Source organism: Dromaius novaehollandiae, chromosome 4 (genome assembly GCF_036370855.1).
Source record: "Dromaius novaehollandiae isolate bDroNov1 chromosome 4, bDroNov1.hap1, whole genome shotgun sequence".
Lineage (NCBI taxonomy): Eukaryota > Metazoa > Chordata > Aves > Casuariiformes > Dromaiidae > Dromaius > Dromaius novaehollandiae.
The window spans coordinates 30,122,364-30,144,908 of NC_088101.1; the positions used below are offsets into that span (position 1 = coordinate 30,122,364).

Sequence of the window (22,545 nt, forward strand, 5' to 3'; positions counted from 1 at the left end):
ATAATGTGTTCTACAACTTATTTTAGCCATTAGAGTAAGAGTTCCGATAAAAATCTGTTTTCATAGCCATAATCAAAAGTACTGAGATGATTCCTTTAGCCATGATAAAATGAAAACTGCATTCATTCCACATCATACTGTGTGACTTTTTGATGTATTAATGGCAGAAAAGCAAGTTGCTTCTCCTGCCTTCCCTTCTCAACTGCAACCCTTCTGGTATCTCACGTACTTTTGAGAAACTTACTGCTACCATTTAAGATGTTCAGATTTTCTATTAGTTTTCCAAAAAAAAAACCCTGAAGTTCCATCCTGTCATCAGCACATCAGTGACTTCTATAACACTGTCACCTCGTTTTATTAGGATCTCTAGTTACGCTTTTTTCCTACCCTTGTACCTCACAAAAGTGAAATCTTAAATTATAAATGACATTGTCAAACCACATTTAACTTGATTTAGTTTCAGATAAATATTTGGAATTTAAGTACCAGTTTAAATTAATCACTGTGCTATTTATGTATGGGTTTTTATTTAACTTGCTGCTTTTTATATAGACATCTTTACTTTCTTTAACTTGAGTCTTCTACATGGCTGTAGAAAACCTAAGGATCAATTGTAAGTATTACCATTAAATCCACAGATACTCTTTTCAAGATACTTTACTACTTTGAGCTTCTCAAAAAAACACCAACAACATCATCCCCCCCCCCCCCCCCATACTTTGATAGTTTATTATTATGGAAAAAATATACCAAACATGGATCATCTGTAACCTGTTTATGTGAAATTGTGGACCCTTTGTTTGGCTGCTTTGTCGCTTTTTGTGCAAAGATGTCAAAGTGGTCAGGAAGGTTTCACAAGGTAGACTTACGGTTTAATGTTGAGATCAGCATGTATGCAAGCAATTGCTAGTTTATTTTCCTGATTCTTAACTGTGTGTGTACAAATGTTGCAATTATACTTCAGACAACTATGAATTATCTTTGTTCAGAGTATATGTTCCTGTTATTATTGCTAAGATTTTAGTTTTTCCAAGATATTTAAGCGGCACCACACTTAAACATCTAAATTGGGTGTTTGTTTGGCAGTAAGTGGGGACTGTGCAATGCCCAGTATTTGAGAAGACTTGCTCCCTTATTCAGTTTCTTAAATGTGGATTTAGAAGCCTAATTAAGTATTCCTGGAGTTTTGCTTTTCACATTTTCAGAACCCCTGGGGTATAAACAGAATTCAGCAAGATATATTCATGAGGCAAAGGTGTGGTTTTAATCTGCCGATATTTCTGATAGTCCAAATGTGAATTGGTGTTTTAATCCTTTTTAATCTTAACTTGGACATTTGACCCAAGTAAAAGACACATGGAAGGTGACTTGTTCTTAAACTTATCATTTTTATTAGGACTTCACCAGCAGTACTTCTTCACATTTCGGCTATTTCCTAAATCCAAAATCTTAAAATAAATAAATAATTTGAATTTTAAAAATTGCTTTTTAAGAGAAAGCTTTAATTCTAAAAAACAGTTTTCATTTTTTCCAAGCAGATGCTGAATTGTATTTATTTTGACATAAGAGCCAGTTTAACAAAAAAGTGAATTACATTTGCCAACTGATCGTTGTGGGGATGCCATTTAAAGCCATTTAAAAATATATATTTTTTATGATTGCATTTAGGAATAAGAGATTATAGGAAAAAAAGATAGAGTAAGTGTGTGCTGGAATACGTCACTTTTTTTTATCTATTTATTGAGGCACTGATTCAGATTAAGTAATTTGGAGAAGGTATTTCCAACTCCAGGCTCTTGTCACTGCTGTCTAGCTTGACACTTTAATATTCTGTGATGTAGTCAAGCATTCTCTGAAGGACAAGCACTCAGTCTGATGCCCGACCAGTAACTGTCACTCTTTGTTACAAAGCTACAAAGCAGCAGCAGTGTTTTTAGCTAATATGCTGGTAAAAATATTTTATACATATAGCAGCTGTAGAGGGCTGAGGAATCTCTTACAACAAAGCACAAGCTGCAGGAAGGAATTACAGTAGCCTATAAACATTGGACTGCAGTAGCTGCAGCATATAATTGTTTCTCCTGTGACTTGGAGAGTAAGCTTTGTGCTTGTGCCTCCAAGTATCTTAAATGTGACTGTATACTGGCAGAAGAGGCCAATGGCCTTTTATAACTTGACAATGAAAATACACCCCTCCCTCCCAAATTTGAAGTGTATTGATTGCCCTGTAAAACACTCTCATTGTTGGAGTGCTTTTTCCACTCTTTGAGTGTTCCTACTTGTGCCTTGTGCCAAGTGACTTTAGACTTGGAGTGCCTTTGGTTCAGCTGAATAGCTTTCTGCTTTTCTTTTTATTTATTCTGTGTTTTAATGTTTTGTAGTACACTACATGAATTTCTCAGTACAGTGACAAACTTCCCACTTTACAATTTCAGTCTTACAGTGACACTGATGAATACTTCCAAAGCTGACATACTGATTGCTCTTCAAATGTTGTGTGCAATTTTTCAATGATATAAAACAGGTAAATAAGAGAAAAAACATGAAGAATTGTTTCTGCAAATGAGATAGTGTATGTCTAGCACTGTATCACTTTGGTTCTATTTTTTAAGGATCCATTATAGTGTTATAGCACAGAATACTACAAATGAGAATCTAGTGTTTTTAATACCTCTGTTTCTAGAAAACCATGTGATCAGTGATATTACATTAAAGTTTAGCAGATGCCTGTTTCTAGTCCTTTTTTAGGTCTGGATTATGAAAAAGTATTTAGCAGCTTATTTTGGAAAACAGAAAAGTACCAGAGAATCTGGACTTGCTTTCTGTCCTGTTGAATCAGTATGAGTGCAGCTCCTAACTTCCTCTGGGATTATGATCAGGCTTCATATTAAAAGTACATATAGAATGATGAGAACTGTCAAAATCTAATCTTAGAAAATAAATCCTATATTTTCGTTTTCTGGGGAGAAAAGACGGTCATGTTTAAAAAATGTCTCGGACCTGTTTGTGATGGGAGGAGCTCTTGTTCTAGAATCGGCAGCTCTTTTGCACTGGCTAGAGAGAGAAGGCTATGGACCACTGGGGATGACTGGAATATCCATGGGAGGACATGTAAGCTTTTATATTTCCTGTTTAGTAACTTCTGTTTTAACTTCTTATCTGATTATTTCGCTTATGGAAATTTGTTTTATAATGTTCCTTTCTGAATTACTTTAAGCACTTAGAGTCACGAGAAACAAGTTAGTGACAGTTAATTCTCATGTTGTTCTGTGGTGCTGTATTAGTGTAATCCTCAATAAACACTGGCGTGGTGGAGCCCGTTGTCAGTTGTCTCACAGGCTTAATATGCCTATGAGCCTATCAGATAGGCTTGATATGAATATTAGCTTCTCACATATTTTTTTTCCCCCTTGGCAGCTGAGGAGAACTTTTTTCTAAATGGAATTTGGTACTGATCAATCGCTAGTTCTCCCTCCTTCCCTCCCTTCTGGTTCAAACTTTTGTGTTTGAATCCACTGTGTGAAATGCATATCATGGTATATTATAATTGAGGTGACCTTTGGTGTCAGTTTACACTTCAGTTCTCAACTCATCTTTCTCCGTAATCATTGGTACTGATTAGAGAAGATTTCAGGGGAGAGGTAGAGCGTGTTTTGTATATGACTCTGTGCATGTTCAACTAAAACAACAGTGTGTTCTTAAAATGCTTGAAATCCTGATGTGCACTCAGAGTGTTATCACCTGCAACTCCACAGATAATCGTTGGTCAATGAGGCATAGTTAGCTAACGTACTTACTGAAACCACATGTTGATAGTGGTAGTGCTAGGAAGGAAAATGTTTTTTCTGCAAGGCATGATCTTATGACTCCAAATGTCATAAATGTGCAAAAAACCCCTTAGATTTACATAACCATTGCCTTTGCTGAAATAGCAATTTGTGTTAAACATCTCCCCTTTCTTATAAATAAGTTAGGTTGAAATTCTCAATCTGATGTATGCACCACTAACTATGCTACTTCAAATGGTATGTGAATGCTATGTCAACATCTGAACTGCGTCCCATACATAGTCATATACAGCATGTACCTAAGAGGCAATATTTGAGAAAGATCTTAGTCTAGAAAGATACAGTTTTGACTAGTTCTGACTTACTTCTGAATCTGGAACAGTACAATTTAAAACTATGAAAATAAATCATACTTGATGATGATTATCTTTAGAACTGAATTAATGCTTCTTACTTTGTTGCAAAACACATTCTAAAGATGGGAAAAGCTGGGACTGGGAAGAAAGAAGTCAGTACTGCTGACTACCCAAACATAGATGTGTGTGTTTGTTCTTTTTATTGATAAAAACAGAATAGAATTATAATTCAGCTATCTAAATGTATTTATTAGATCATCCAGGAGAGATATATAGAATATTTTATAGTAAGGATTTTACAGTATGCACGTTGTTCAGATTAGAGCAATAAAATAAAACTTGGTCAGAACATGCCATATAGGAAAGTATTTGTTTCTCATCTCTGTATGTTGATTTTCTTTGCTTCGTTTTTTCTGGGGTACACAGAATACTCAGACTTGAGAGAAAAAGAGTTCACTTAACGTGCTGAATTACTTCTCTTCCCCTTTTGTTTGCAGCATAGAAATTCAACAGTACAGAATTTTAAGTAGTCCTATTTGTAGATTCCCTTTGGATTTCATTCTGTTTTGAAATATGCTTGCAAGAACCTGTTGAGGAGGCTGTGTTGAAATTTTTCATGATTTGAAACAGCTAAAGGCTGTTTGTAAATAAATATTCTGTTGGGTATTCTGGTAGCTATAACAGAAATCCACTCAACCTTGGAATTGGTCATATCCAGAGCAATATCTGTAGGGAAGTCACTGAAGAATAGATGATCGATCTTCTAAGTTTTAAAGAGGAGGAGGTGTATCTAAGGACTGAAGTCCTTAACTGCTTTGGCACTGCTTATTATTTTTGGTAACAGTTTTTGTAATAAACCTCAAAGATGAACGTTCTTAAAATTGGTTTTAAAATATCACGAAGTCAATATTAAAGTATGTATTAAGTTCACTTGATTGTTCTATCTATAGATGGCTTCACTGGCAGTGACAAACTGGCCTAAACCATTGCCATTGATTCCATGTCTTTCCTGGTCAACAGCTTCTGCTGTCTTCACTACGGTAATTAACCTATATTTTTGTTAATGTGCTAGAGCATAATCAGATATGAAACTTTGAACTGGCCACATCTGCCTTTTCAGCTGGGACATTTCCTGCCCTTCCTGCTCAGGATACAGCACATGATGAGGAATGAAGCTCTGAGCTGCTTCAGTGGGTCATGTCCTAAATCAGGGGATGGGGCTGGTCCTGCTTTATAAAACTGATTTGAGTCCCCATTTGAATGTAGGAAGGTGATGAAGGAAACCGTGAAAGCAAATTTTTTGCTCAAAACCCAGCTTAAAATATTTGAGTGATAATGCTGCTACCACCGTTAGTGGTGCCTGTTTTCACTACTGCTGTCAGGGGAAGTGAGTGAGTAAACCGACTTGGACACCAACCTTTGGCCTGGCACAGTCTAGATGTGCATAAATCCCAACTGGGATTGTTTTCTGTTATTAAAAAAAAAAAAAAAAAAAAAAGGAAGTGAATTTGCATGTTCCTGTTATATTATGTGATTATGCTTTGATTCAATTACTCCAGGGGTTATCTGAAAACCTAGGTAGGACTCCACTGGAAAGATCACATTGCAGAGAGGGACAGATCAGTTTTCTATGCCTGTCATTATTTCAGAATGATCTGTGTTTTTTAGTTGTGTACTGGACACTTGTGTTTATAATTTCAGGGTGTGTTGAGCAAGGCAGTGAACTGGAGAGAACTAGAAAAACAGTATTTTACACAAACTGTTTATGAGGAAGAAATCATTCAAATGCTCGAATATTGTGGAGTGAGTATATTTTATTTTCCCTATTTGCTAATATTTGCTTATGCAAATCCAATGAATAATGTAATTTATTTTTACTTCTAAGTAGCCAATTGTTAGAAAAAACATGTTTCCATAGTGTCCTTATGTTTTTGATAAATTTAATCTTTAAGAAAAATCTTCTGAGAAACAAGTTAATATTTTGGTTGTGTAATGTCTTAAGTGTAGCACTCACTACAAACTTTCATCTATGACCACAGATAGCAGGTTAGTGTAATCTGCAACATAAAATGAATTCAGTCAAAACATTGAAACCGTAGATAACACTTCTCAGTAATCGGCTTTGTAGTTTGGAATAGCTGGCAGCCTGAAGTATAAATATCAAAAACTGATTTATTGTCCTTTGGAGCAATTGCTCCCAAATATTTGATACTGTAGAACATGTAGCAATACTGAGTTACTTTTCTAGTTTGTTTAAAGTACTTGGTCTCCTTTTTTTGTTGTTGTTTTTTTTGTTTCCATTGTGATGTTAACCCTCCTTCAGCTTTAAACTTTCATTGCCCAGGCAGTTGGGATAAACAAGAGGTGAAGCTTTTATTGTCATTTAGCTTCTTGCTCCTTGCAAAATATAATTTATTGTCTGCATTTTCTTTGCCTTTGACTCTTTTAGACTAGGGTTGAAAAAGGCTTTTAAGGGAAACTTCATTGCCTCAGCTCTCTTCTAGATTGGACTGATAACTTTTTGAGAATTGTTTATATGTTGCAACAGTGTCTTCTAGCTAATTCTGGTAAATGACTTTTTCTAGGATTCTGTGACAGTCCTTTTTGAGAGGAGTGGAGAGAGTTTGAGGAGTGTTAAGAGAGATTTTAACACAAGGTGCAGGAATGACAGTCAATTATGTGCCTGCCCTTTTTAAGTAATACGCACTCCAGGAACACTGACAGAGCCCACAGAATGAAAGGAAGAAACACTTCAATATGTTCAGCTTGTAACTTAAATGAAACGTTAGACCTGGTGAAATCTGTCTGTTGCTATTGCCTGTTTTTCTTCCAGTATATGAAAAAGTGTTAAAAATCTTATCTTTTTGAAAGTATTCAAAAATTATTACTACTGTTTTGAAAAGGACAAATATGAGAAATTAATAGCTTTTATGAATTATTTTCCCCAGAAACTTGAGCTTAATGAACTTCAATTATGAATTCAGTTTAATATAGAATTAAAAATGGACAGATGCTTGCATCATAAACTACCATGTTTAATTATTTTTTTTTAAGCTGACAGAAATGTAGAACTAGAATATCAAGAGGTTACGATTAGGATTTAATTCATTGAATTAATACGTGCAAACTGAAAATAATTTTAGTATTGTGAGTAAAGGTGTTTGTCTCCTTTTTTGGAATACTGAGTTGGTTGATCTTCTCAACCAACTGATGTAAAGAAGAAACCCTTAATAAATGACCTGTTGTCTTTGTTTAGACAGATTCTTTCAAGATGGGACAAGATTTCGTTAAAAACTTCCCCGACAGTGTAGATAGTCTAGAGGACATAGACCTGACTTCTAGAATGTTCAACCTTGATTCCTTGAACAAAACTCTCTCTAAAGAAGCTAGTCACTGCTTTACCACAAATAAAAGTGCCTCATCAGAAAGACTCTTAATACAAGATGCTCCTAAAATGAAATGCATAAATCAAACATTTTCAACCAGTAGCAATAGCAATAAAAACTTAACCAGCGAACAAGGACACAAGATCAATGAAAGAAGTAAGAGTGACACTTTACAGAGAGAATCACTGCGCTTCATGAAAGGAGTTATGGATGAATGTACCCACGTAGCCAACTTCTCGGGTATGTGTTTACTTGTTTTAATGTGTGGTTTGGAAAACTGCATAGAATGCTCTGGCATGAAGGGTATTCTCTTCGTTCTTCCATTGTGTAAACCTGGCAGCTTAGTTAAAATACAAAAGTATCCTAAATGTTGTCCAACAACATCTATTTACCACTCCATTTCCTTTATCTTGCATTAATCATTTTCCTGTTTCTCCTTAAAAGCCAATGAGAAAGTGAATTCAAATCCCCTTCCAGTATCTTTGCTTATTTATTCTTTCTGCCTTCTTGTGGCTATTTTCAGATATGAATTAGTGCAAATGTGTATTATTTAAAGGAAACATCTGTATGATATGACTAATATCTGGGTCTAATTAACCTGCTTTGCCCTAATAGGGTAAATCTAATAAAATAGAAATATGATTTTGACTTTAGATAGAAAGTAGCCTAAATAGCTAGAACCAAGCTTAAATAATACTGTTAGACAGGTTAGACCAGTAGACACATACAGAGGCCCTTTTGGGATAATGCAGTCAGGTGAACATCTTTCTCAAGACAAGCATGGCATATAGAGGGAGCTGTAACCCAGTAAGTTTTCAATTTTATGAACCCACATTCTGTAAACCTGAGTTTCTTGGCATCTGGGAAAAGAGTCGGGGACAAATCTGTTTTAACTACCAATTTGCAGGCAATGCAAACCCGTTATTTCTTCCTATAACTCATTGAAGGGTTTTTTGTAGGTGGGGGTTTGGAATTGCTTTTATGGAAGTCCCTCTGCAAAATGATAGGATGGTGTACATACCCATCCAGGACTCTCCACTGTGACCACTTTGACTTCAGACAGGTTCCTGACAGAGTCAGTCTTTGAACATCAAAACATTCTTGATGCTGAGACCTTGAGCCACCTTATTCTTGACTTCTTGCATTCAGTACTCCACTGCTAACTGTAAAAATTTCAATGATTTCTACTGTACTGTATATTTCTTGACTTGGAAAAAGTTCAAGGTCGCTGCTGCCTGGGGATGTTCTGTGACAATTGCTAGTGAAATGCTTTCCATAAAGCTTCAAAAGTATTTCTTTAGAGAAAATCTTCGAAACTTTCGTTTAAGTCCGTATGGTCTTGTATACCTTGTATCTATGCAGGTATCACTTAGCTTAAATATTGACTTTCCTTGAAACTTCAAGATGATCCATTATCCTAATGCATTTGTCAAAGTGACATAGTCCTTTGTGTCAAGCGTCTCCCAGGTCTCTTTATGCCTGGGAAACACTGCATCCCTTGCTGGGCAGTGTACCTAGAGAGGATCTTCAGTAAATCCACCTAATACTCAAATTTTATGGAAAATTGAGTAGAAAACTAGAATCCATTTTAGCTACCATTACACATCCTGTGTGCATAATTTAATATTTACAAAAGAGGAGTGCCTAAGTTATCTGTGATATCCCGTTTTCAAATGTCTTAGCTTGTCACTGTTTACTGCTCCTGCAATGTATGTTCTTTGGGAAAAGGGGACAAGATGCATGTTCTGTGCTCAGCATCATTTTGGTGTTATTCCTGTTTGTCAGTAATCAGATTAGTGCAATTCTCTTTATTTAATACACATAACAATGCATTTGCGGGGGCGAGGGAGTTGATGTAACAAAAAGATACAGGAAGCAGGAAAGAAAGTTAACATACTGCACTTGCTGTCTGACCTCTCATATCAAAAGTTGTTTTTCCTCTCCCTGAGGTGGAAAAATAATTAGTATGAAGCATCTATTCCATTGAATTTCAGATGTCTCCTAGTTCTTTTCCCTGAAAAAAGCAATCTCAGCTAACTGACCTGAATGGTATAGAGGCTTGTCAATAGGAGCAAAGACAATTCCACTGTCATTTGGCAAAGGCTTCTGAGGTTTTTTGTTTTAGGGGAAGGAAGGGGTTGGTTTGGTTGTTTTTTTTTTTTTTCTACTGCTGGCCTTGCTGCTGTATCATTAAAAATTACATAAGTACTACTGGAGAGTTGAGAAAATTTCATTTTATTAAAGTTTAGAATAGTTTTAAATGCCTTTTGCTAAATTTAGAGGTATTTTTAGAAATGGAGGACATCTTTACAACAGAAATCTCAGAAAGCTAAAGTACTTCTACTGCTTACCTTGGGTGAATTGCATTTTGATTTGTTTTTGTTTAGTTCCAGTTGACCCAAGTTTAATCATAGTTGTACAAGCTAAAGAGGATGCATATATTCCTCGAACTGGGGTGCGCAGTCTTCAAGAAATCTGGCCCGGATGTGAAATCAGGTATCTGGATGGAGGTCATGTTAGTGCCTACCTCTTCAAACAAGGACTCTTTAGGTAAGGTAAACAGGAAAGTTTTAAGACAGTTGAGAGCTTAGTAGCACAGTTTTTACAAAGCAATACTTGGTATTTGTTGCTTTAAAGTAGAAGAAATTATCAGATTTCAAATAATTTAGAGGATGTCAGCATTTCCATCTTTCAAGTGAGAATGAGGTGCAGCCATGTATCTTGGATCATTCAGTAAGCCAATGGCAAGAGAATAATCCTTTTGGCTCTTGCTTTTCTGTAAAAGCCGTTAGTTAGTTGGTTCACTGGACACTAGAAAATCTTTTTTTTTTAAGCAGTGATTGCTTATGTTGTATTGAGCAGCAGTTGTCTTTTTGTAAATGTTGTCTTCTGAAAATAAGAAAAGCAGCTGAAGTCCAGAATTAAAATACAAGCTTGTCTTCAAATGTATAGTACTTGCAGGAATTTTTGACTTGTTGACTTTCTGAAATAGTAGTAATGTAAATACAGTTTATTAATTTTGAAAGCTTAAATACTTGTTTATTAATAATCTTAAAATATAAAGAATTAGTAAGAATTGCCATCGCATTTAGGAAGTCTAAGCAACAGCAGAAAGGAGTAACAATGTACAGATTAGAGGTATGTTAACTGTTAGCTTATTGCTGTTTCAAAGTTCAGCCTTATTTTATGTTGTGACAGTTGCTCAAAAATAATAAATTATGTATGTCTCTTTGACCCATTTCCTGATGCAGCTGAATAGAAAACTCCTAATCCATTAACATCAGTACTTTTATTAAAAGTAATAGGTAGCCTCATTCACTCCTGAGATGTAAGTATGTTACTGCATTGAGGTGAGAGAGATCCAGGAAATAAGTGAGGGAGAAAGAATACTCAATATCACATTTTTATTGAGCGTTGTTTGAAATCGTCAAATAGTTTTAATTTGTAAATATGTGGGAATAGGCCACCTTTATCTGCCTTTTCCAAAATCATACAAGTGGTCTATAATTGTCATCTTTCTTTCTCGTTTTAGGCAAGCTATTTATGATGCATTTGACCGCTTTCTTCAGAAATATGCTGTTTAACAATCTTTATAATGTATTCAAACTGATCTAACTTGTACTTCCCTGTATTGGAATTTCATGTTTGGAAAACAAGGCTCTTGCAAAGTTGAATGGATGGTTACTGACTTTGAATGTTGTAGCTAACAGTTATCAAAAATGGTAAAGTACCAATATTAGTTTCATTTAAACCAAATGACATTCTGACATGCTTGCTTCAGCTTTACCTGTGAAGAAACAATGGCAGCATTTGTTAGTGCATGAATGATTCATGTACTTCATATTTAATCACGTTATGTATTCCTTCAATTCTGAATTGTGCATCAGTTGAAAACGGACAAATTTAAATGGTGATAGAATGTAAAATTTGCTATAGGGCTGCAATGCTGTCTTGTGTTTAGTGTATTTCTAGTTTATTCCAGGTACCTTGTTTTTTGCTTCCTTGTCAACTTGCTGTTGTGTTTTACAGTGGTTTTGCTAACAGTCAGCCTCTTGCTTTTGTCGCTGATTTTCTCTATTATGACTTGAAGGTGAGCTATCATGGAGGAGGCAGAATCACATCTTGCAAAATGAACCTTTAAAAATGGAATGAAAGACACTTGCACCTAATATATCTAAAAGATTTTTCTGCCTCCTAAAGTATGCTATTCAAGCACAATCATGTAGCTATTCATTGATTGGTTTCACAGAACTAGAACAACTGATAATGGAGTGTCCAGTAATTCATTTCTTATGTCTGATCAGTTGGATAACGTACATTTTATACTAGAATTTTTTAGATTGCTAAAGGGAATAAAAAAATCATTGTTTTTCTTCAGAAACAACGGCACGAAGAGTCTGATTCTAAGCTGTCAACAGCAAAATATATGGTGCTATAGGACCTGTTTGAAATATGTCAGCAGAGGTCCCTTCTAAAATGCACTCGGCATTGATATGCAACATACAGTTACACTGTATGGTGTTAAAAATATACATGAGACTAAGGGTTATCAAAATGGTTGAAAATTTGCTCCTTATTTGTCTACAGTTCTCTTTAATTGGATGGAAAGGAAAAGTTTAGGATTCTGAACACATTTAAGAAAATATGAAGTCTGTTATTTCCTCTTTTGGGCTCAAAAATACCATCAAATTACAGTCGAATAAGAGGTTGTCATCCATCAGCTGTGTATGGTAGCTGTCCATATCCATGTGTCCGCTTCTTAGTTTGTGGTAATCTCCTGTAATATTTTTTTTAAGGCAAGATTGCAGAGAAGTTGAAAGCTGGAACACTTGAATATTAACTCTGGTACAGTGATGATCGATGTTACACAGAATCAGAAAAATCCAGCAATTTGTAAGTACAGGAAATGTGACTATTACACCTTCCAAACCAAGCACTTCATTAATCCCCATGCGTATTTTAATATTGTTAATATGGAGCAAACGAAGCTCAGTTAATATAAATAGAATATCTAAAATTTTAGCCTACATACAGGGTTAGTAATTGGAAATGAATCATGGTTGACTTGAAAATCAGATAAGTCCAGGCAAAACCGAGATAATTTGTAGCAACCCAAGTTATTTAACCTCCAAGTTTATTGAAAATAGAAGTTATATTCTACCGGAAGGCAAATTGCTTGTTTCAAGTGGTTTTTTCATCATTTCTTTGGGCAGTGATGACTTTTATATATATATATATATATATATAAAAAATCAGAAGCAACTGTGAAGGTTGGCTCAGTAACTAGCAAGTTTATTAAAAACTGAATGTTGGAAGGTTCAAAATCAAATACATGTAAGCTTACAACTTTTAAATTAAAGGCTTGATTACTATACTAAAACTTTTACAGGTTTTACCTTTATGAACTCATCACTAAGGATGTTGTACAAGAATATTGTCTGCTGTTCACCAGCCTTTTTAGATCTGTGTGGATGGCCACATTTTAAATGTATTTGTGTGTACAATACTTGGAATTACAGAACTGATAAAATTATAGAACTTGACATCCTGAGGCTAGTGTTCTGACTGTGTTACTGAAAGGTTTAACTTGCCAAAAGGATGTGCTATTTGTATTTATATTAATATACCTCCTGTTTGTGAGAAGGTCTTTTGGGATAAGTAGTAAAGGACTGGCTTCTAACAGGAATGAGAGATTGTACTCCACTATGCAACTAAAATAACATTGCTAAATACAAGAGCCTGCTAAGAAGCATTTAATATGTTTCTGAGATCAGTATTAAAAAAACAAACAAACAAAAAAAACCCACAAAAAACCCCCACCACATGTGTGACTTATGTCTGCTAGTTACCATACACAGGAAGGTGTTAGCTGGTTTATGAAGGCTAAGGAGAATCTTGCTGTTTAAAAGTTTTAACCTTTGGAAAATTGATTTTTAACCAGATTTCATGGTTAAAACCTAATAGAGCATTATTAATAATCCATTGTAGTGTTAAATGAGAATATAATTTTAATACAGTGATTGCATGAGAGAAATACTGGAATACAGTTCCTGTACTAAGTCAAAATAGCAGATAAGCCATCCTCTGTCTTAAATCTATTGTAAAACTGGCATTGATCATTTTTTGTTTTTTGTTTTTTCAATAAAAAATCTTCCAAAATAGCTAGGTGTGGTTTTTTTCTTGTGAAGAAGAATTCAAAATGCATCTCACTGTTATGCTGTAATCCTTTTTGTTCCTACTAGTATTGTAGCACAAAAAGAGTAGCTAATCTACTGTACAAGATAAAAGCTTCACATAACAAACACTGATACTACTTTCATGTTTTTCTACACACAGTACCTAATAAAGAAAACAAGCTTGAATTAGCTAATTAAGATACAGTTATGATTACAATTTTAGACTTTTCAGTGGCTTCATCGGGACAGAATTTCCCAGTCCTATTTAAAATCTGTTCTATTTAAAAGGTTTAAAATCTGTCAGACTTCTTCCTGCTTGCAGCTGTGTTCCAAACAGTGTGTGTAGTACCGTAATAAAATTGGAGCATATTGTAGAATTGTCCAGCAGTGACTGAGAAAACTACCCTTACTGTTCTTCCATGTGTTTTGTGGGAGGAGATAGTGATGGGGTTCTGAAGTGTTGCTACAGGGAGAAAAGGAGGTTAATTCTTTGTCTGCAGCAGTCTGTCATATGGCTGAGAACATCACATACCAGCTGAAAGAGACAGTTTGGAACAAATAGCTCTAAGTGTTACTGGCATGTGCATCTATGAGTCTTCATGGTGTTTATGTATTTAAAAAAATGTCCTGGAAAACTCCAAGACTCTGGTTTGCTCTATGGAATTGAAGCGCTCATTCTGACTGAAGCCCTCCAGTTGTAGCCAGCAACCAAGCCGCGATCTGTGGTGGTTTCATGTTCCATTTGTGCTGTCTGAAAAGCAAAGGCTATGGTGATACATCTGTTCCCTAGTACTAAGACTGACAAGACATAACCAGGAACGAATGGAGTGGCTAGTGGGGTTTGCCTAAATCTGAAAGAAAAGGATCAGGACAGAATGCAGTTAGGTCTGGCATGTTAACTGTGGAAAAAACTACTAGGGGGGTGTGTGTGTGCGTGTGCGCTTTGTTTTTACTTTTCTGTTGTGGCACGCCTGTGTTGATCACCATTTAGAATGGAATGTGTCTAATGTTGAATGGAATTTTTTATAATTTTTCCCCCCATGTCTTCCCCCCCCCCCCCACACACACACACACCCTCAAAAGTGGCCACTTTAGCCACATAACTTTTTAAAGCAAGGATGGCTCATTTGTGTTGCATTAATCTTGAAGAGTTAATTGCACCTTTAAGTTGCAAAAAGATACTATTGTATGAAGTAATGGAGTTTTGCTGTATTTTCCTAGTGGAATGTCATATCTTTAAATGGTAGACAATAAAGTAAAAATCTTTAGAATGGTATTTTTGCTTGGTAGCTGTTAACATTTTGAGGCAGTTAATTTTTGTCTCTTTTTAATTGTTGTTTCTGTCTTGTATGGCTCTTTTATGTTGATCTTAGTTTCGGTTTGTTGGGCAGGGAAGTTACTTTATCTTAAACTGTCAGGTTCTGTGTCAGCTTGGCTGTAATGATAAGTTATACAATATGGAAGGGAGGTTTGTATAATCTGTAGGCATGTAATTGCTCATGCAAAACTTACATGAATAAAATGCTACTATGTTATGCAAACTAGTAAATTGCAGTGTTGCCTGGTATACTTGGATACTTCAACACAAGATAAAACATAAGATTTAAAAACTAAGATACCTCATAACAAATGTTATTCTCTTGGTTTTCTACAGTGTAAATCAACCTCTTTTTCAAATATGAACGTATTTTAAATATTGTGCTCTTAAAGGAAAAGTGAGCACTATGAGTTTTGAATGGGACAGTCCGACTTGCAGTGCTAGAAAATGGCAAGAATGATGATGCTAACTGGATGAAGAGTTAAGAATGAGTCTTAGGCAACTTTGAAAGCTTCGATACCACTCTTAAGGTCCAGTTCATTCTATAAAGTATACACTAGGTCTGCTATTACCACAAAGTTAGCAACACAAGTATCTACAAAACTTAAGCTGCCATGTTATTGGCCACCTTTAATCTTTGTTGCCCAGTGTAGTTAACTTTTCACTGGCTTCCTCCTGCTTCTCTGGTCTATTCAGGTTCCTGTATTGTAGCATTCCTGAAGTCCTGGCTGGCTTCAGCCTTCCTTATCTTCTAATACTTCTATGAGAAAAAGAGGAAACAGGTTAATCGCCTTCTTACCAGTGACTAGGTGGGGCCTCTCTGCTTTCGTTTATGATGTTCTTAGCTTCCGAGTTTTACAAGCTTTATTTTGCTGTGTTTATCCCTCAATTCAGCACTGCAACAGTGAGACCGTACTGCTAGCGTGCACTCATCCTCAGCAGCTGTGTCCTATAGTAAAACAGAAGTACTATTTCTCTTACTAACTCCTCTATGACCACCATAACTAGTGAAGTTGAAGTAATGAATAGTTATTGAGTGAAGCTGAGCTAGATGTGTCTATTTTTCTCTTTGGCATCAAAGATAATGTGAGTTTTGCAGTTTTTTTTAAACTTCTCACATGTGGAAGTGCTCTGACAGGAAGCCCTTCCATATGGATTCTCTGGTGTCTAGTAAAATATGAGTTCTCACTGCAGTTCCTTTACTTAGCCAGTGTAAATTGCCTGTTTTCAGGAAACTTTGTATGAGTTTATTAATTTTTGAAACCTCTGTTCCTCTCTCAGATTTGGTTAAAATTAGCTAATGGCATTAAGTTGCTGCCTTTGCATATATGCATTTATGTATATATGTTTTTGAAGTCTTGGTTTCCTCAGGAAGCCAAGTAAAAGATATGAAAAGTGTTTTGAACAGATCGTGTGATTCTTGCTCTTGTTTTCAGGAGTATAGATGTAAATATATACAAAAATTAGTTAAACCACTGCCCTTTTTGCTAGTCAAAACTATTAATTAAGAACACTTTCCTCCATTCCAAATAAATTTGTCACTGCAGTATGTTATTGGCATGTCCTCAATGTGCAACTTGCTTGTCCCTGAATAAATTGAGCCCTTAGTTGCAAAGAAAAATGCTTCTAAGAGTTTGAAAACTTGCTTTAACCGTAACCATTTCTACCTTTTTCCTTTCTCAGTATAAAGTTTGAAAGAAAGAATAATTACTTAAGTCAGTTTTTGTACAAAAACTGATGAGATTCATTTGTGAATGTCTTATTCCTATGTTATAAAAGGAGAATCTCATCCTTTGTTAACAATTTTTGAGCTTGTATCTCCAATTATACAAATCTGTATTAAAGTATCTATGTGGCTTGCTTAGAATAGCACAACAATTCTAGTACATGTTTTCATTTCAAACCTATACCACAAAATGATATAACATTGAACAAAGCCAGCACCTGAGAGGGGCTCTCCTTTAAGTTAGGCATGGGCCTCCACCAACTCATCTGGTCTCATCACCTCTGACTAAATAGCACCCTACTTGAAAGGGAAGCATCCAACAGCCACTGCTGTGGTTCCAGACAGTTGAAGTGGTTGGTCTTGTAGAAGTATGCCTTTATTCTTTTGAGTTGCTACTGTGTCCACACTTCCAGAATAATCCTAATAATGCTTTGGTGCCTGAAGAAGTGTGAGCTCTAGTGCCTGGGTTTTTGTTTTGTGATTAAAAGGGTAAACTCTGTACAGTCATTAAAGCAGAGAAGACTCTTGCCCCAAACAGAATGTATTTTGCTGATACAAAACTCTGGAAATTCAGTTATTTGTGAAGCTGCTTGAAAAATACTTGATAAGTTTTATAAAAGCATGTTTAAGAAATCATTTAGCTCGTAAAATAGCCACTATCTCTTTATTTTGAAAGAAACTGAGGAAGAGGGGTGTAAAGCAGGGCTGAGCCTTACATCTGTTGCTTGAGAGACTGAATACAAGAAATGGGAGAGGGAAGGGTAACTTAAGAGGTGACATCTTGTGGTCAACTGTGCAACCAAGGAGCATTTTGGGAGCACTGGGAGATGCCATGGGGGAGGGGGGAGAGGGGATGATTAATCTTGTAGCACCAGTGGTTTACTTGTGATCATAGCGCTTCTGGGATAATACAGTGAGAGAAATGTGAGTATAACCTTGTAATAAATAAAGTAGGCATAGTATGAGGATGTTTGCACTATTGCAAGGAGACTTCTGGGGGATTTTTGGCTGAAGGTAAAAAGGCAGATGAAATATGGCACGATGGAGATGATAGCCATGTGACTATGCCTAAATGATGTGTGGTTCCCTAGTTGCTTGAACCTAAATATTTATTCAAATGTCAATTGGACATGTTCTGGAGTCTGTACTATTACTGCAAGCATGGACTGCTAGAAATACTGAACCAGAGAAGTCTCATTTGCTGCAATTATTAAATACATTACTTGGTGTACTGTATTTTGGGACCCCCATCGTATGTGAAGTATGGGAAAGACCTACGAAATGTGCAGAGTCCTGTGAGCATTACTTGAGGGCTTAAACCATCTTCAATGTGCCTGCAATGGGATGCAGGGTTACAGCTGTTGCCTTTCACTGACATGGGTTTTGTGGTTTTGTCTTCTGTAGTCTCATACTGCTTACCTTCATCACCAGTATTTTATTTCAGCCTTTATTAGCTAGTTTGAAAGTAGACTGGGCTATTAAAAAAAAAAAAAAAACCTTTGGTTTTAATGACTTTTTAAATTGATTCATGTATTCATGTTCTTGTAAATTAAATCTACTATGGATTTTTTTTAGCAGCAGAGATGAGTGCTGAGGTGTTTTGTTTGTGGGTTGAAGGGGGGCTGTTTGAGTTGGTTTTTCCCCAACTATCCCATTGTCTTTGTGATGCTGTTTGTGAAAGCATGCATAACACCTAAATGGATTTAATTAATGCGGACTCATTAATCAGAAAAGGGCACTAACAAACAGTAAAGGACATACTAAAAGTAAATAGCATCTACTGAAGGAGTTCTGCCTTGCTGGAAATGCAAGTTGTGCCTGTATTGCTCAGGCTTACTCCAGCTATCCCAGAGAAAATATTGCAGAGGGAGTGGGGGTTGGGGCTGGCTTAGATGACTGAAATAAAAAAATAATAATAATAAAAAAAAGCTTAGTTTTAAGTAACTGTCCTTTCAAGCAGTGTGCTTTATATACACTCTAAACACTGCTGCTTTATGAATATTAAAGTCTTTAAAGAATAGGGAAAAAAAATCCACGCATGGAAGAAGATGTGCCCTAGACACAAAAAATTCACATTTCTTTTTCCAGGGCAGCAGACCTCCCTCGGTAACGCTACTTGTTCCGTGGGGGGCAGACTGCTGGTGCGCCGGTACCGCTGAGCCCGGTGGGGCACGGCCTTTTTCTCAGGCTCCTTCTGAGGAGGCCCTAACGCATGTGCTGCTTCTTCAAAGGGAAAAAAGAGGACTCCGGGCGCGGCGGGGGCCTGTGGGCTGCGCCGCGGTGCCAGCGGTCCTGTCCGGCGGGGGCGAAGCGCGGCGCGGACGTTGCGCTGACGCGAGCGGGGAGCGTTGCCCCGCCGCAAGCCAACGGCCGCCGGGGCGGCGGGAGGGGCTCGCGCCGTCGCGTTGCGGCCCCGCCGCTGTGAGGTCATAACGCACGGGAACGCCCGGCAGCCCGGCCCCGCCCCGCCCCTTCCTCCGCGCCCGCTGCCCCTCCTGTCCGCCTTGCTGTTACGGCCCCCTCCGCGCGGGCCGGGCCGGGGCGGCGAAGGCGCAGCGGGGGCGGGAGCGCCTCCGCCCTGCCGTCGCTCCCGGTGGCGGCGGTTCGGGGCGCGCGGCTCGCTCGCCCTCTCGCTCGCCGGCGCTCACCCCCCTCCCCAGCCTCTGCGCTGCGGTTGCTCGGGGCAGGGGGGGCCTCTGAGGGAGGCGCTCGCTGAATGAGCCGCGGCGGCTGAGCGCAGGGCGGGCCGGCGTCGCGGCCGGGGAAGCTGACAGGGGACCCCCGGGAGTCGGGGCGGCGGCGAGGGGAGGAGGCGAGCCCCCCGCGTTGGCTTCCCCGCGGCGCGGCGGCGCCCCGCTGCTGCCCGTGCGACTTCCCCTCAGGGCCGCCCCCCCTCCCCGCGGCCCCCCCTGGCATGTCCGCGGCGCAGGTGTCCGCGGCGCCCGCCGAGCAGCAAGCCTGGGGCGCAGAGAGCGGCGGCGGCCCGGCTGCCGCTCGGCCCCGGGACTCGGAGGGGAGCGGGCGGCGGGAGCCCGGCTCGCCCCGCGGCGAGGAGGCCCTGGAGGAGAAGCGGCGGTGGCTGGTGGTGGAAGCTCCGCCGCCCAAGGAAAACCCCTGGACGCGGCGCAGACCCACTCAGGACGACCTGTCCCCGCCCGTGGCCGACGGCCAGCACATCCTGCAGGACCCAGGTGCGGGGCGGCCGCGCGCGGGGCCGAGCGGGCGGTGGGCTGCTTGTCTTTTATTTATTTTAAAACAAAGCGCGAGTCTGGGGGAAAGCGTGTCTGCCCCCCCCGGTGCACACACACTTTTCCTTTCTGGCGCTGCCGCGGTCGGTGCCCGTTGCCCGTCCGCCCGCGGTATTTATTTCAAGGAGCCGACCCGAGAGCACGCTGGCTTTTTACATACATGGGCAGATGAGGAAAAGGAGCATGGAGAGGTGTGGTCTGCCCGTGTCCTTTACTCGCGGCCGGCGGAGAGGAGGAGGAGGAGGGCGGTGGGGGGGAGGGTGACGGTTAACGGACGGCGTTCGTTCTCGCCCTGCGGCCGGGCGGGGGGAGGCTGGGGCTCCGCGCCCCTCGGCTGAGGGGAACGAGCCCGCTGTGGGGTGCGGGCGCTAGCCGGGCCCCGGCGCGGCGGTTACATAAGTACCGGTGCGGCGAACGAGGAGTTATTTTGGTGGGGAAGGAGTTACTGTCAGAGTTAATTAGGGTCAGCGAGATAAAGTGCTGATGGTGGCATATTCGCCGCTCTGTTCCTGGGAGCTGCAGTTGGTCGCTTACCCCTGGTGGGGCGCAGATGACGAGCGCGGCCCACTGCTTGGCTCCGAGTTGTGGTACTGCCAAAATAAGACTGCTAAGGTACTTGTTTTCTTCACTTTTATTTAGAAATACCGCTAATCCCGTTTGCTGTAGTTTTTTTTTTTTCCCCCTAATGATATGCTCAGGCCCTCCTTAAAATCCATCTCTTGACTTTGCTTTTCAAATGATTTAGATTGTTGGAGGGTTTCAGTGTTTACAAAATCAGTTAGTTTGCTTTCCATGAGGATTTGAACCGTTTGTGTGGAAATAGATACAGTGAGGGTAGCCATGGCATAGTTTTCTGGCCCTTAATCACTACATGTACAACAAAGCTACTTCACAGACTCTGTACTGACTGAGTAAATTGTTTTGCAGAATTGGTCATTGAAGACTTGACTGACTTGAAATTACCAAGCTATGTATTTAGGCTAGTAAAGAGTTCCTAGAAGTCAGCAAATCTTCAGCATATTGTTCTTGGCTAGGAGCAAACCGCTGACCTCAAAATACATAGTTCAGCTTGTGTTTTCTGAGAATTTCAAGTTTAGCACTTGCTCCTTAAAGCACCTGACAGATTTTTTGTGATCTGACAGTCAATTTTATCCTTGAATTAAATGTGTACTTCCTTACAAAGTAAATTATATATATTTATAGTTTCAAGCATACGGATTTTGCAAGCAGAGAAAGCAGGCTACTGATCTCAAGAACAGAATACCTTAGCTGAAGATCAGACTTTTTTGCAATATGCTATACATATAGTTGTCTTCATCTGTTTTGTTTGTGTGTACTCACACACTCATATTTATCCATTTGTGCATAGCTTGTACAACCCGGCTTGCTGGGCAGCAGCTTGTGGTCTTGTCCATACATGAAAGAAAACTTTTCACTCATTTTGGTTGGTTGCTTGCTTTGGCAGTAACAATACTGGTACATCAAAAGGATTGGGAAAACTTGTTTTTGTTGCATTAATACCTCATGGCCCTAGTCAGGCCTAGCTGAAAATATTTCACTTAAGGCAAAACACAAAAATAGTTGTTGAAGGAAGGAGAAGAGAAAAGGAAGACAGTGAGTTCATACACTGCATATGTTATATGCTTAATTTGGCATTTTCAGAGAACTTTAAATTGTTTTTCACGTTTGTTTTAAATTGTTTATATAGGTTGTGGTTACTGTTTGTCAAGTTAACGTAAGTTGAGTAGTTGCACTGGAACATCTTTTTCAACGGCAAGTGTGTAATATAGCAAATATAGGAGACTTTTTGCTTGTAAAGATATTGGTAAAGACATCAGTGAAAAACACATCAAGGTGTGTGTTCTGTTTTGTCCACCACTGAAAGCCCCAGGAATGAGCCACCACTCTTTACTGTAAAATAAAAAGCAGGTAATCTTTCCTGGCTGTTTGAAGGAAGGAATTAGCATGTGCCTCCATCTGCAACAAGAGATGTATTTTCAAGTAACTGATTGCATACTGGCAAAGTGAAATCAGTCACACTGGGCTGTTATGGCTGCAGTAACATGAATATGAGTCATGTGAAATAATAAGTAGATGAGCAGTAATAGTGCTGGAGTGGAATGTGAAACTGTCCATAAAGGAGAAGGTAAAATGTAAAAGAATCTCACATCAAAGTAGTGACTTTATCCTGTTTTACTTGTTGATCTTGGCTTAACTCATTGAAACTATCCTGACACATGCACGTATGGTATGTTCAGTGATAGTTACACACTTGAGAAGTTGCTTCCACTCAGTCATCTTTGGACTCTTAATTAAATGCAACTTTCATGTATGTTGGAGGCAAAACTGGCTCTTGTCTTTGAAAGAAACTGTGAAAGTCACCTGGCACTAGAAGGAAAAAAGTAATATAAAAAGCTTAGCACTCTATCTTGGAGAAAGAAATTCTGTCAAAAGCATTGTTAATATTACCTTTTCATCTTACATGTTAGTAGGCATTGATAATGTCACAGTAAAACAAGCACGTAATGTAAACATATCTGAATTTTT

General features: G+C 38.7%; 1 protein-coding gene across 12 annotated transcripts in view; it reads left to right on the forward strand.

Moving 5' to 3' along the window:
- The first annotated feature begins 567 nt into the window (after nt 1–567).
- The window catches only part of LARP1B (La ribonucleoprotein 1B), a 60,860-nt gene continuing 38,882 nt past the window's right edge, over nt 568–22,545 (forward strand). For 6 of the 12 annotated variants that reach the window (XR_010388951.1, XM_064510679.1, XM_064510686.1 and 3 more), the window contains exons 1-5: nt 568–613; nt 2,973–3,111; nt 5,095–5,184; nt 5,846–5,947; nt 7,401–7,770. Coding sequence is in view for 11 of the 12 variants with exons in the window: in XM_064510679.1 (XP_064366749.1) it covers nt 3,010–3,111; nt 5,095–5,184; nt 5,846–5,947; nt 7,401–7,770 (664 nt within the window). In the remaining variant the exon portion in view is untranslated. Of the gene's footprint in view, nt 614–2,435; nt 2,525–2,967; nt 3,112–5,094; nt 5,185–5,845; nt 5,948–7,400; nt 7,771–19,207; nt 19,942–22,545 lie in introns of those variants that run through there. The other 6 variants (XM_064510681.1, XM_064510680.1, XM_064510683.1 and 3 more) reach the window with 6 other exon arrangements.